Raw genomic sequence first — 13,141 nt, 5'->3', positions numbered from 1 at the left:
GAGGTGTATTTGCATAATTCATGAAACAGCCACTGAATGTGACATTAAAGGAGACTTTTAAAGTATTTTTAAACATACTTTATCACATATCTATGACTTTAGCCTTTCAGATGTTCTCCTCCCTGAGGAAAAATGGTTTTCCAATTATATTTCAGTCAAAGATAAACCTTAAACTTTAAACATACAAATGTTCCTCCATGAATAGGACTACTCTTTATAGTCATGTTGTTTTGAAAAATGTATTCCATATTCATATACACTGTTTTACAGCACGCTTGGATTGGATCGATCTCTCAGATTGACAGGTCTTGATTTACTGTGCACCATAGAAAGAGCGCTGGAAAATCATCATTCATCAACCATGTCATTATAAATATGATGATGTTTTATTGTGACATTTACACATGTAAGCAGTCTTTATGTTCAGTAAAACACTTGTTTGGAGAGTTCTTTTGGACTTTTGATAAAAAGGATGCCAGCTTTGTTCCAAATGCCATAACTTTTGATTGCTTTGAGATATCAACACAAAATTTGGCCCAAATGCATGATTGTGAACAAGCCCAAACTTTATTTTATGACCTGTCATGTATACTTTCTAATAGTCATCATGCCAAGTATGAATAAATCAATAAATTGCATCACTTGTTCTGGGGTTTTCTCAGCAGTATAACATAAGAACCTCCAAACATGATCAAAATCTCTTTTTTTTTTTTTCTCTCTCTCTTTTTTTAAGTTGTAAGTCAAGGTTTTTAAGTATGACGCTTAGATGTAAAATCATTAAAAAATGCTTTCATGGTATAATAAGTAATAAATAATAAGAAATGTTTCTTGAAATTAGTATTATAATGATTTCTGAAGGATCATATGACACTGAACACTGGAGTAATTAGGCTGTGATATTAACATAGAAAATGATTGTTTCACACTATTACTGTCTTTACCATCATTTTGATCAAATAAATGCAGCTTTTGTAAGCATAATAGACTTATTTTAAAAACATTTAAAAAAAAAAAAAACAACAACAGTATTTTACATTCACTCTTGATATCATTTCCGGTTTCTGTTTGGCCTTTTCTAAGAATGTATTGGCTTATTCTTCATTATGACATCAGGGCAATTATATCACCCTGAAACTTCATTGAAAACCTAAACAATAATAATAACAACAATAAAAAGTTCATCATAATTGTGTATTCAAGTCATTTTCTGTATAAATTCCATGTAATGCATTTCTGAATGCATTTCATAAACTTTTCATAAGGAGCAATACAGTGAATATGTATGGCGCAGCTTTCAAAATTTGTCATGAAATTTGATGAGAAACACTTGAGTTCATATTGAGACTTCAGACGTTGATATCTTGGGAAATCTCTATATTCTTCTAAATCTCTTGAGGAGACACTTGTAAGAACTAAGAAGCCGTCTCCATTTGCTCTTCATTTAATCTTGTTGCCGTCTAGAAACAATATTTCTTTCCTATGAGGTCATAACTTTCGCTCGCATATGCGTGTGGCCGACCGTACGCACATCTCAGCGCTGTTGGTACAGCTATTAGTTTGTTTAAGTCCACGCAGATGATTAAATGTCTTTCCATTGTGTCCGCCGATGCATATGGTCATGTGAAATGATTCGCTCCATTAAAAGTGGCAGCAAAGTAATGGGGTAATGAATGGTCCTGTTGGCTAGAGTCTCCCAGCATCCTAATTTGTCTTCCCTCCTGTTGTTGTCTCCACAGCCTGCCGGCCCGGCTTTTATAAGGCCTCCTCCGGGAACGTCAAGTGCTCCAAGTGTCCTCCACACAGCTACACACACCAGGAGGGCTCCGTCCACTGTGGATGCGAGAAAAACTACTTCCGTGCAGAAGAGGATCCCGCCTCTATGGCCTGCTCCCGTACGTGTTGCTAACCTACTGAAGTACATTTGCTCCACATTCCATAGGTTTCACTTCGCATTTAAAGAGAGAGTTCACCCCAAAAAAGGAATTTCTGTCATCATTCACTCACTCTCATGTCATTCCAAATCTGTGGTACTTTCTTCTGTGGAACATAAAAAAAAAGATATTGGACCCTACCATACACCTGGCCCAATGCTGCACCAGGCGCTATGCAAGTGCTTTTTGCTAGTTTCAGCCTGAAACGCAGTTATCATTTTCACGTCCTGCGCCACGTTGTTTAAATTGCAAATGCATTTGTGCACCCATTAGCGTGCTGGTCTGAAAACGAGGTGTGTTCACTATTCGTTTGTGCGTTGCTATTTTGAGGCAACTGAAATAGACTCTGCTATTGACCAACAAAAACCTGGTCTAAAGTCAATGGTGCAATATATTTTTTTGTTATTTAAAGAGCGCGTTAGTAATGTGCCCCTATAGGCGGGTCCACAACTCGCATACACTTTGTCCCGTAGATGATCTCCTTACGCGCTTTAACCTTGCGCACGAGCAGATCCGTTTCCTCGCTAGCATTCAGTCTTTTCGCTTGCAAATTCCGTCATGTAAATAGCAAACCGCCATGGCGCGAGCGCAAATGGCTTTTAAAGGGAATGGGAGATGAGACTCTGATTGGTTTATTGATTGTTACACCCAAAACACACCCATTACTCATTAAGAGAATACGGACAACCCTTTTAGACAATGCGCCGGGTGCACCGACCATTTTCCCCGTCGTTAAACTAGCAAAAGTGGATTTACACAGGCCCTAAGTGCACTTGTGCCCTGCGCTTTAGACCATGCGCTTAGATCGTTAAAATAGGGCACACTATGTGAACCAAAACTGTTTGGTTATCAACATTCTTCAAAATATCTTCTGTCATTTGAAAAGAAGAATGTTGATAAACTTTCAGTTCTCATTGATTTTTTCTTATGGGAACTGAAACGGTTTAGGTACCTACCAACATTCTTCAAACTATCTTGATTAATGTTTTGTGTTCAGCAGAAGAGAGAAAATGACAGCATTTTCATGTTTTGGCAGACAATCCCTTTAGATATAAAACGGCAAATACATCCACAAGCATTTACAAGTTACGTTATTGTACAGATAACTATTTATGTTCCTGTTCGCCACAGAGCCCTCAGAAGCGCTGGAGCTTTTTGAAGGATGGTGTTTGTTCAAGGATTGATGAATTTGTGTTTGCTCATTCTGACAAAGCTTCCGATACCCCCTCTGCGGCCTTCAAGCTATCCCACCGAGAATAGTCCGTGTTTGCTTATTTTTAACCATTTCAGCCGACAGGCCTCCTTGGGTTTGCTCACTGGAGCAAGCTAACCCATTCTCTTTTATGGAGTAGCACGCAGATGGTAGACAGATGCATACAGCGACTGCCAAGCATTCCAAAACACATTATCCATAAATCATTGCATTGCTATCAGTGCTGATTCATATCACATAAAACCACCAAGAGCCTTATTGAATTCTGCGGCCAAGTTTAATCGGGTGTATCTTACGTGACATCCGAAGTAGTCAGCACGTCGGATCATGCCACGCTCATGTGAGTCGCATTTTATTTAGGCTGTCAGAAGCAATACCGAGTCTTTATTTCCACTAAGCACTCATTGCCAATGTTAGTTTAAGACTTTGATGGGTACAGTGAGGGGGGAAAAACGCTTGAAAAGAGTGTACGACTTTAATTCCTCCACTTCATATTGTCATAGCCCTCGAGTTTATACATTTATCTTGATAGAATCTGCTCGGATGCAGGCAGTGGAACAGATACGCTTTAAGTGCAGCTCTGAGAGCGGAACTGCAATTAAAAGAAGACGACGCACGATATTATCTGCAATAATTGCGGAAGGTCATTTTGAGTTCTTCAGAGATGTTTTTTTCTCACTGTTTTGCGTGAATTATTCAGGTCATGGCTGCATTATATGCACAGCTAGTTGTTCCTTGAATTATTGGTTTGTAAAATTTGCAGTTTATGTTGCATTCTACGCCGTGTCAGTGAAGGTCGGCATTTAATCACTGTTGAACGTTTCAAAGGCATATATATTTATGCCTGTTTTTAGTACGTATAAATGGACTTGTTTATTTCTGTCGGTCTCCTTTTTTATGACCTCATAAAGGCGATATTCTGCAGCATAAATCCTTGACGTGAGGAAAATGTCAACACCGGACATGTTATATAATTGTACCACTTATCAAAACTGATGCAAACATCACAGAGAATGTCATGGGTCTGTCATGTTATGGTGGTGATTGTTGAGGTCCACTTTAATATGAAGGCTGTAGTCACACTTATGTCAGACTGAACTGTCTGTGTTATGGATGGCTTACCCTGGCACCGCTAACAGGAGAGCCAGTCTGTTAACATTACCTGCTCACTGTGATTTCTATTAAATGTCAGGATCAAAGGACGCCTTGCTCTGGCAAAGATGTTACCTAGTGACATATAACTACTTTTCCCTCCGTCCTATAAAAAGAGACTTTGTTTTATGTAAGGCAATTTTTTTTTATATCTGTACTGGCACAGAAACCCTCCTTTTTTATGAAACAAATTTTTTTATAGAAAGGAAAGATCAGGGATGAGTTGTAGAATAGAAAGTCCACTATACTTTAAAATAGGAAGAGGGATTGCTCAGCCAAATATGAAAATTATCTCATCATTTACTCACCCATTATTTAGATTGTATTTTATTTAAGTTATATTGCTATTGCCGTACATTATTTTTAATAGTTTTAGTTAATAAACATGTTGCTGTTCTTTTTCAAGTTAAAGCTCACTGTAATAAAAAATTCTGTTAAATTTACGGTAAAAAAACAGCAGCTGTAGTTGCCAGAAATGTACAGTAAAAAATACGGTAGCAACATCTTAGGTTTTACAGACTTAACTTAAATTTACAGTAAAAAAAAAAAAAAATTATATTTCATTATCTGATATAATGTTAATTTACTGACATATTGAAGAACTAATATCTGTTTTGTACCACTGTAATACACTGACAACCACCAATCACAGTGGTGAGCAGAATCACATGATGAATCACAGCTCTTCTCAAGTAGCTTTTCCACAACCTGAGAAAGTTAATTCTAATATATATATAGAAGCTGCACAGTGTGATTCACACAAACACTAAACACCATCATGGTAACATACATGAAATTTAAAAAATGCAATAAACATTAATTTAACAACATTAAATGTAACATAAAATCCTAATGTACATAACTGATTAAAAAAAAACTAAGAAAAACTATGAAGAAACATAGTTATTTCAACAAAAATACATCAAATGCGAAGTGTCACGCAGGGAATTGTGGAAATGTCAATTTACGTTTTTTCACTGTAAATAATACAATGATTTGTATAAGAAGACTTTCTTCTTTCTTTTTTTCACGTCCAAAAACTATATACCTATATAACGGTATTTTACTGTAAAATGTACGGTTAGATCTATCACAGTTATTCACCGTATATAGTACGGAAACTTTCTTTTGACCAATTTACAGTTTTTCACCGTAGCATTTTACCATTAAAATCACGGTAATCTTTTACATGAAAAAAAAAAGTCTATTTTTCAACAAACTAAAGTAGTTTTCAACAAAGGATTTAATCAGCATTCTTTGTCATGAACACATCAGAAATAGTGGAAGAAATAGCTTAGCTTATATGGGGGCCTTTAAATATTGTGTCGGACAATAAGGGGCTTTCAAATCAAAAAGGTTGAGAACCACTAGTATTTAAGAATTATGTGCTATATTCTCTGTCTTTAGAGAAAAAGAAAAAAAGGACCAGACTGATAGTTAAGACATTCAGTTCAAGTCTTTCCCTCCGCAAGAGCTGGAAAATATGATTATAATTTATAAAATTACATTTTGAGTGAATTATTCCTTAAGGATTTTTTGCTCTTCTTTCTAAAAGTGCTTTTAAAAAGGCCAGTGTGGTGAATCCTGTATTTGACCTTGAAGCTAAATGTCTGATTTATTGTCATGTCAGAATCAAGCGAAAGCAACAGGGAGTGTTCTGGAATGTTCCGGCAGTGAATTTGTGGGAGAGATTCCTTTGTGTAATGTTCTGTTTCTTAATGTAGTATCAAATCCTACCTCTCCCCCACTTTCCTTCTCAGATAAAATGTCTGTCAAAATGATTCTCAGGTTTAAGAGGCAGGAAACCTTCTCTGAGCTCCAGGGCTTCAGTGTGTGAATTCATGTCAGATCAAACCAACCAACCAAACACAAACATTACGCTCTTCATTTCTTCACTTACCTCCATCTTTAAGGCAGATCTAGGAGGAATTGCATGTAATTATACCCAGAGGTCAGATATTACATTATTGAAACATTTTAAAATGATTATTTATTACAATCTGTCTTTGAACTGGTGTCCATCTCCTCACTTGTATCTGAGATTTCACTCTCATACACATATACATAGAAGTCGTCACTTATTAAAATAACAGCTTGATGTCTAGGCCTGCTATTTCAATCAGTATAGAGCCCGCTGGCTGCACTTCATACCCAATTTTTTTATCGAGACAATCTTTAAAGTTAATATAACAATCCATCGAGGACACTTCTGAACTCCGGAGTAATTCTAGAGGCGTTGCCAACATTTTAACAAGGGGAAGGACATGCCTGCCTAAATTCCGTATCCATCCATAACTGATGACTTTAACGATTAAACCCACACTTTTTAAAGTAAACATACTTCCCCAGAGGGCCGTTTTATTGCTCTTTCATAGCTCACGAGATTTAATCGAGTTCTCAGTTGTGTTTCATTTAAGTATAAACTTTGTCCCAGATCTTTCTCCTGTCATTCCTTAGCAAAAAAGAAACTTAGGCTATTTTTTACATTAAAAAAAATTCAATAAATAATTCAATAAATGTAAATCTTGAAAGAATTCAATGAAAAATGTTTGAGTTCATATTGAGACCAATACAATTTTGATTGTAAAAGTGGTGTCTCCATTTCCTCTCCATTTAAAGTCGTCATGAAGCTGCAATTGTTTTTGCTTCCCTATTGTGACGTATATCCTAGTAAAGCGGCTGCTCGAACAGGAAAAAATATAGGGCGGGGCTTTATTTTGTCAATTGGAAATTGATTGGATTGTTGTGGATCATCGTCATTTACCATTGCGGTAACATTAGTTAATGTATTAACAAAAATGAACTAACAATGAGCAATACACGTGTTACTGTATTTGTTAATCTTTGTTAACGTTAGTTAATAAAAATACAGTCATTCATTGTTTGTTCATGTTAGTTGAGTGACAGTTTGCCCCGCCCTTGTCAGAGAAGAAAAGAGATGGCGCTGCAAGAGCGAGGGGAAGTTATTTTGATGAAAGATTACATGGGCACATGCATTAAAAAATGACTGTTTGCATGGACAAATAATTTATAATAAACACCACACAATTCCATAAAAATGAAGAATTGTCCGTTTTGATTTCATATTGACTTTATTGTTTCATAGTGTCAGTGTTGGATATGCAATTCGGTAGAGCACAAATAGATTTGAATTGTGTTGTACTATACTTTTTATAGCTTGATTTAAAAAAAAAAAAGAAAAAAAGAGAGAAAATATTATATCATATATGTTCTTTTCACAGGACCTCCATCTGCTCCACGCAATGTGATCTCTGCCATTAATGAGACGTCAGTGATTCTGGACTGGATCTGGCCGGCTGACAGCGGAGGCAGGAAGGATGTGATATTTAACGTAGTCTGCAAGCGATGTTGGCCAGGTCCCAGACAGTGTGAACCCTGCAGAGGGGCTGTGCGCTTCCTGCCCCGTGCCTTCGGCCTCACTAACACGACAGTAACCGTAGCAGACCTTCTGGCACACACCAATTACACCTTTGAGATTGAGGCCCAAAACGCAGTGTCCTCCCAGGCCCCCACGATCCGGCATTATGCTGCGGTCACCATCACTACCAACCAAGCAGGTGAGTCTGTCATCCTAGCTGATCCTATTGTTAAAGGAATAGTTCACGTCACAAATAAGTCTGTTAACTATTCACACTCATGTTTTTCTGAACCCCTATGAATGAGGTTCACTCAGCTCTGAAACACAAACAATTTATTTATGAAGAATATCCTGATTGTTTTCCATGTAATGAACTTGGACTGGAACTGTCAAGCTTCAAAATGACAAAAAACACTATAAATGTATTATAAAAGTCCATACGTATTAGGTCCATATGATTCAAGCGCTGTACACCAAGGTCCAGATTTACTAACAGCTTTCGCCAGCGCAAACCTTCTTTTGGTGTTAAAAAACTACTGTCAGGATTTACTAAAGACACGTAGTGAAAAATTAACCCTGAAAAGGTGTGGACACATGCATTTGTAGGAGTTTCCATTTCAGACTAAAAATTTATGGGAGGAGAGTATTTAAATGAATCATGCACAGTGATTTACTAAGGTTTGAACTAGTCAATTTAGTATTAATGACATTTCAGACATACTACATTTGCCATGTTGTTACTGTCATGTCAGCTAGCGTCAGTTGCGTCACTTAACTGCCATTCATAAATCCTCCCTCGTGGCCTCGTGGGATAGTGAAGTGTCCATCGAATGCGCACTTCCAAATTTCGGCAGAAATAGTAGGTCATCCAGGTACTTTTTCGGCCTACTGTTTTTGGAATACCATGAATTCAGACATACTACTCTGTTGGCGATACTGTTTTTCGCATACTATATAGTAGGGGAGTATTCAATTTGGGACGTAGCGCTTGATTATAGCTGGTTCAGGTGTGTTTAATTGGGTTTGGAGCTGAACTCTGCAGGACAGTGGCCTTCCAGGAGCAGAATTGGACACCCCTGATATATTGCCAATTCACTGCAGAGAAAATTTTTGAAAAATGTACCTATACCTACGTTATTTCAAAACTCCAAAAATGTACCTATACATACAATCCACTTCAGTTTCCAGCTGAAATGAACACTAGTGGCAGTAAAACAACTTGTATTCTTTTTCACCCAAATTATGATTACAAGGGCAGATTATTGATTAATAAAGACTTCTTTTCACACGGTTCCGTACACAATGCTATATTATGACCTCAAAACACTTTTACCACAGCTCATGATTTCTTAAAGGGGTACTTCACCTCTGGAAAGATGAATGTGCATTTAAAATAGGTCATTTATGTAGGAGAAATGTGAAATTATTTTTGAATTTGGAGCTTTCTAGACTGAGAAAATCCAGAAAATGTATTTTTGGCTTATGTGGATGAAAGACAACAACTCCCAGAATGCACTTACTTCGCTGCCCTACGAGGCCACTCCCAAGCCACGCCTACCGGTAAGAGAGCGCGCAGTTAAACAACAACACGGCTAGGCTGCTAGTGAGACTCCGTGACGAGTTTGCCTGGGTTTTTGAGATCGCACAAAATGACGATTTTTGCGTCATCGGAGGATTTTTTCCAGACAAAAAATACATAAATCTCTCGTCTCAGGGGGATATGAGGGTGGAAAGCACGGTAATTCGAAAATACTACAGGTTTTCTACTAATACAAAGCTTAATGCTAAATCCTGAAGTATCCCTTTAAGTAATACATTTCAATGTTTGCATCACATAACCAGCTCCATGAGTATGGCTTTTACTTTACATAGTAAACTTACTCAGTATCTTACCTGGTACAGCTCTGCACTTGTGATGAGAAGCGCTCAGGAACGAGTCATGATAAAAGAACTAAAAGACTTGTAGAAGCTATCTAAAATGGCATGGTTGCTTCAGAAAATGTGTTTTTATGTCATGTTTGCTTTTGTTAACACTATCGGTTAGTTTGAGTGTAGGGTTTAGTTAAGTTATTTTCAAACATGATAGAGCATTAACTTTCTAACTCACTGGACATTTCCATTTCCGAACTGCCGCGATAATACAACCAACATAATAAAAAACTGTTAGATTTACATGAATCTCTAATGGATAAAACTGAACGCGCTGTTAGCGCCACTCCATGGACACTTTAAAAGTGTTGCGAAACATGCAAGAATCAATGTAATATCTTTTTGCAGAAATGTCGCCACTGGCACGTTTTTCCATTGAGCCTAGGTGGTACAGTGTATATATATAGGAATATAGCACACAAATATTTAAAATGTATGATCATTAAAAACATAAACATTTATACAGCCCCTGCAGTCCCCATTAATTGTTATAGATCAGCCAGGATTTTCTTCAAATATTCACCTTTTGTGTTCCATGGAAAAAAGAACATCATAGAGCTTCAGAACAACATGCAAATGAATGTGTGAACTATCCGTTTAATAGGCTAGTTGCACGTGGCCGCCATTTTGTATTTCGGATCAGCGAGTGTGCGGTTAGACACTTCCGGTTTCGCATTACGCCCGGTGCAGGGAGCCGGAGAAAGCCGAAATGTATATTTTATAGTTGTTTATAGAATCAATTATCACTTAAAATACTACTAAGATCCATATTAATATCACACGAGCCAATGGCAATTAAATGCACGGATGCATAGTCAGATTAATGAATGAAATACAACTGTTCACGAACAGAAGATTGTATTTGACTCATGCTGCATATGCATACGCAATGACAATTATGCCTAACTTACTGTAAATATAGAGTTACAACTACGATTAGAGTTGTTTGCATAAAATGCATCGTGAACATTCACACGTTTGCCCTGTGATAGGCTACAATTCTCTCCGTGCACGGCGACCGTTGTTCGAACTTGAGTGTGTGGGCCAGTACTTCCAGTGAAAACTAACGGTGATCTGACAGCGAGAGCGAGAGACAACAGCGACCGAGTTCCATTACCACAGAGATATTTTTTTTCACAATGAGTATTCAAGAGAGGTGACTTGCCTTTCAGACGGTGACAGCCTCAGCACTTAATCGTTGTGTGCCGTTTTGTACCATTTTGTCACGTTACAACAGAGAAGTCAGCTTTCATGCATTCCCCGTTGACGCTGCGGTACGGGCTGAGAGGATGCAAGATCCGGAGGGATAACTTCAACCCGACCAAATTTTTAAATGCATATAATTTTCAGTGTATTTCACCTGTGCGTTTATATGCTTTCTATTACTGCATTCATTTTGTGCAAGTGAGATGTAAAGATCTGTTTCATAAATAATAATAATCTGTCTGGTGTTTATAAGCAACACATACAGTACTATGTGTAAAATATTCACAAACTTACCTATATTAAATTGTTTGTGGTACCTACAGTAAAAAAATTTAAATGTAAAGTATGTGATGATAATATTGATCGAGCAATTGGTGTAAATAAGTAAAAATGCATGCAGAATTGAGAAAATAGTATTTATGGATATAAATTGTAGCCTATCACAGGGCAAACATGTGAATGTTCACGGCGCATTTTATGCAAACAACTCTAATCGTAGTTGTAACTCTGTATTTACAGTAGGCATAACTGTCATTGCGTATGCGTATATGAGTCAAATACAATCTGTTCGTGAACAGTTGTATTTCATAATCTGACTATGCATCCGTTAATTTAATTGCCATTGGCTCGTGTGATAGTAATATGGATCTTAGTAGTATTTTAAGTGATAATTGATTCTATAAACAACTATAAAAGATACATTTCGGCTTTCTCTGGCTCCCTGCACTGTGCGTAATGCAAAACCGGAAGTGTCTAACCACACACTCGCTGATCCGAAATCCAAAATGGCGGCCACGTGCACCTAGTCTATTCTCCCATGTCTTCTAATGGAATATTATTAACATAATATTCTCAAGAAAATTCACTTCATTCAAAGCCATGTCTTAAAAGAAAAAAATCTTCAAAGATTTCCATTGATTGAGCGAAATGTTTTAATGGTCCCGTAAGATCGATTGAGACGTGTGCACAAGACAATTCAATTTCCTCTCGGCGATGTGCAACAAAGCTCAAAATTCCATTCGTAAGGAAGAAAAGGACCAGTTAATGCCTCTGCAAGTCAATTGCTCATCGCGCGCTATCACAGCTGCATATCATTCTGCAGGTGCTGGCCTCTATTATAGCTGACTGAAGGTCACGACTCCTCAGGTTACTAAAGCAGAGGGATGCTGAACGACAGGCCATCTGCCTCTCATTCCACGCAAGCTTCCTTTGTGAAGACTAGTGTTTCTGTTCTCTAGCCCTGTGGGGCTCAGGCCACTGTCAGTTCAGTGCTGTCTGTGGAGTGATAGGTACAGGTTCTGCCGGATGATTTAGAGTAGGCTTTGGTCCACAGCTTACAGGCTTTGGGCTCTGGTGTCATGAAATAGTAGGCAGAAGACTACTTGGACTACTAGAGGTTCAAAGGCTAGGGATTGATAGTTTTGCACCCTTTTACCAGTGGGAGCAGTTGACTTTGCCAGAGACCTCATAAAATCCTTACTGTCATTGTGAGAGGACTGCAATTTCACTCAGTAGATCTTTCATCTTCTGTCATAGAGCAGATGCTGATTTATCTGTGAAGAAAGGCATCTTCTTTCAGAATGATACAGCACTACAGGCCCAAATGTATTGACTATCAACACCGTCATCAACCTTCAAGTCATTGAGCATTCATGTTTTCCTCAATATTTTAACTATTTGTGGGTTATTCCTGATATGCAGTGCCTTTACAATTCTGTTACTTTTGAGAATGAATATAAGCCTGTGTTATAATTTAAATTATTTGTATAAAAGAGTATTCCAGACATTCAGACTTTAACCACAGTAAATCATTAAAATCTATTAAATGTTAATGATTAAAGAAAATGAGGAATGACTAACTAAAAAATGCATACTTTTATTCAGCAAAGAGACATTAAATTGACCAAATGAGACAGTAAAGACATTTATGATTTTGCAAAAGATATATAATATAATCACAGGAATAAATTACATTTTAAAATATATTCAAACAAAAAACAGATATTTTAAATTGTAATGATATTTCACAATATTACTGACCTCTTGCAAAACTTTAGTAGCCATTACTCATTTTCTGTCCTTTTTTTTAAAACATTTATAGGATTTTGGATAACAAATGATTTAATGATTTATTGTACGATTTATTGAAATGAAACATTTCAATTAGAGAAGGGGAAAAACTAAGCAATACATATTGAAATAATTATATTACTAATATTAATACATTATTTATATTAATTAACATTTCCTTTTAGGATTAATTGCATAGCACCTGAAAAAAAATATGAGACTGTGTGCGAACCAGACTCTGTGTGTGTGTGTGTTGTGTGT

General features: G+C 37.1%; 1 protein-coding gene across 1 annotated transcript in view; it reads left to right on the top strand.

Moving 5' to 3' along the window:
• The window catches only part of epha3 (eph receptor A3), a 130,472-nt gene that overhangs the window by 59,227 nt on the left and 58,104 nt on the right, over positions 1 to 13,141 (top strand). The window contains exons 4-5 of the mRNA XM_079881675.1: positions 1,737 to 1,892; positions 7,539 to 7,874. Coding sequence (XP_079737801.1) covers positions 1,737 to 1,892; positions 7,539 to 7,874 — 492 coding nt within the window. The remainder of the gene's footprint in view (positions 1 to 1,736; positions 1,893 to 7,538; positions 7,875 to 13,141) is intronic.

The sequence above is a fragment of the Squalius cephalus genome (genome assembly GCF_949319135.1).
Source record: "Squalius cephalus genome assembly, chromosome: 9".
Lineage (NCBI taxonomy): Eukaryota > Metazoa > Chordata > Actinopteri > Cypriniformes > Leuciscidae > Squalius > Squalius cephalus.
Note: the sequence above shows the minus strand (reverse complement) of the source record. Positions and strands in the feature narration are given on the sequence as shown.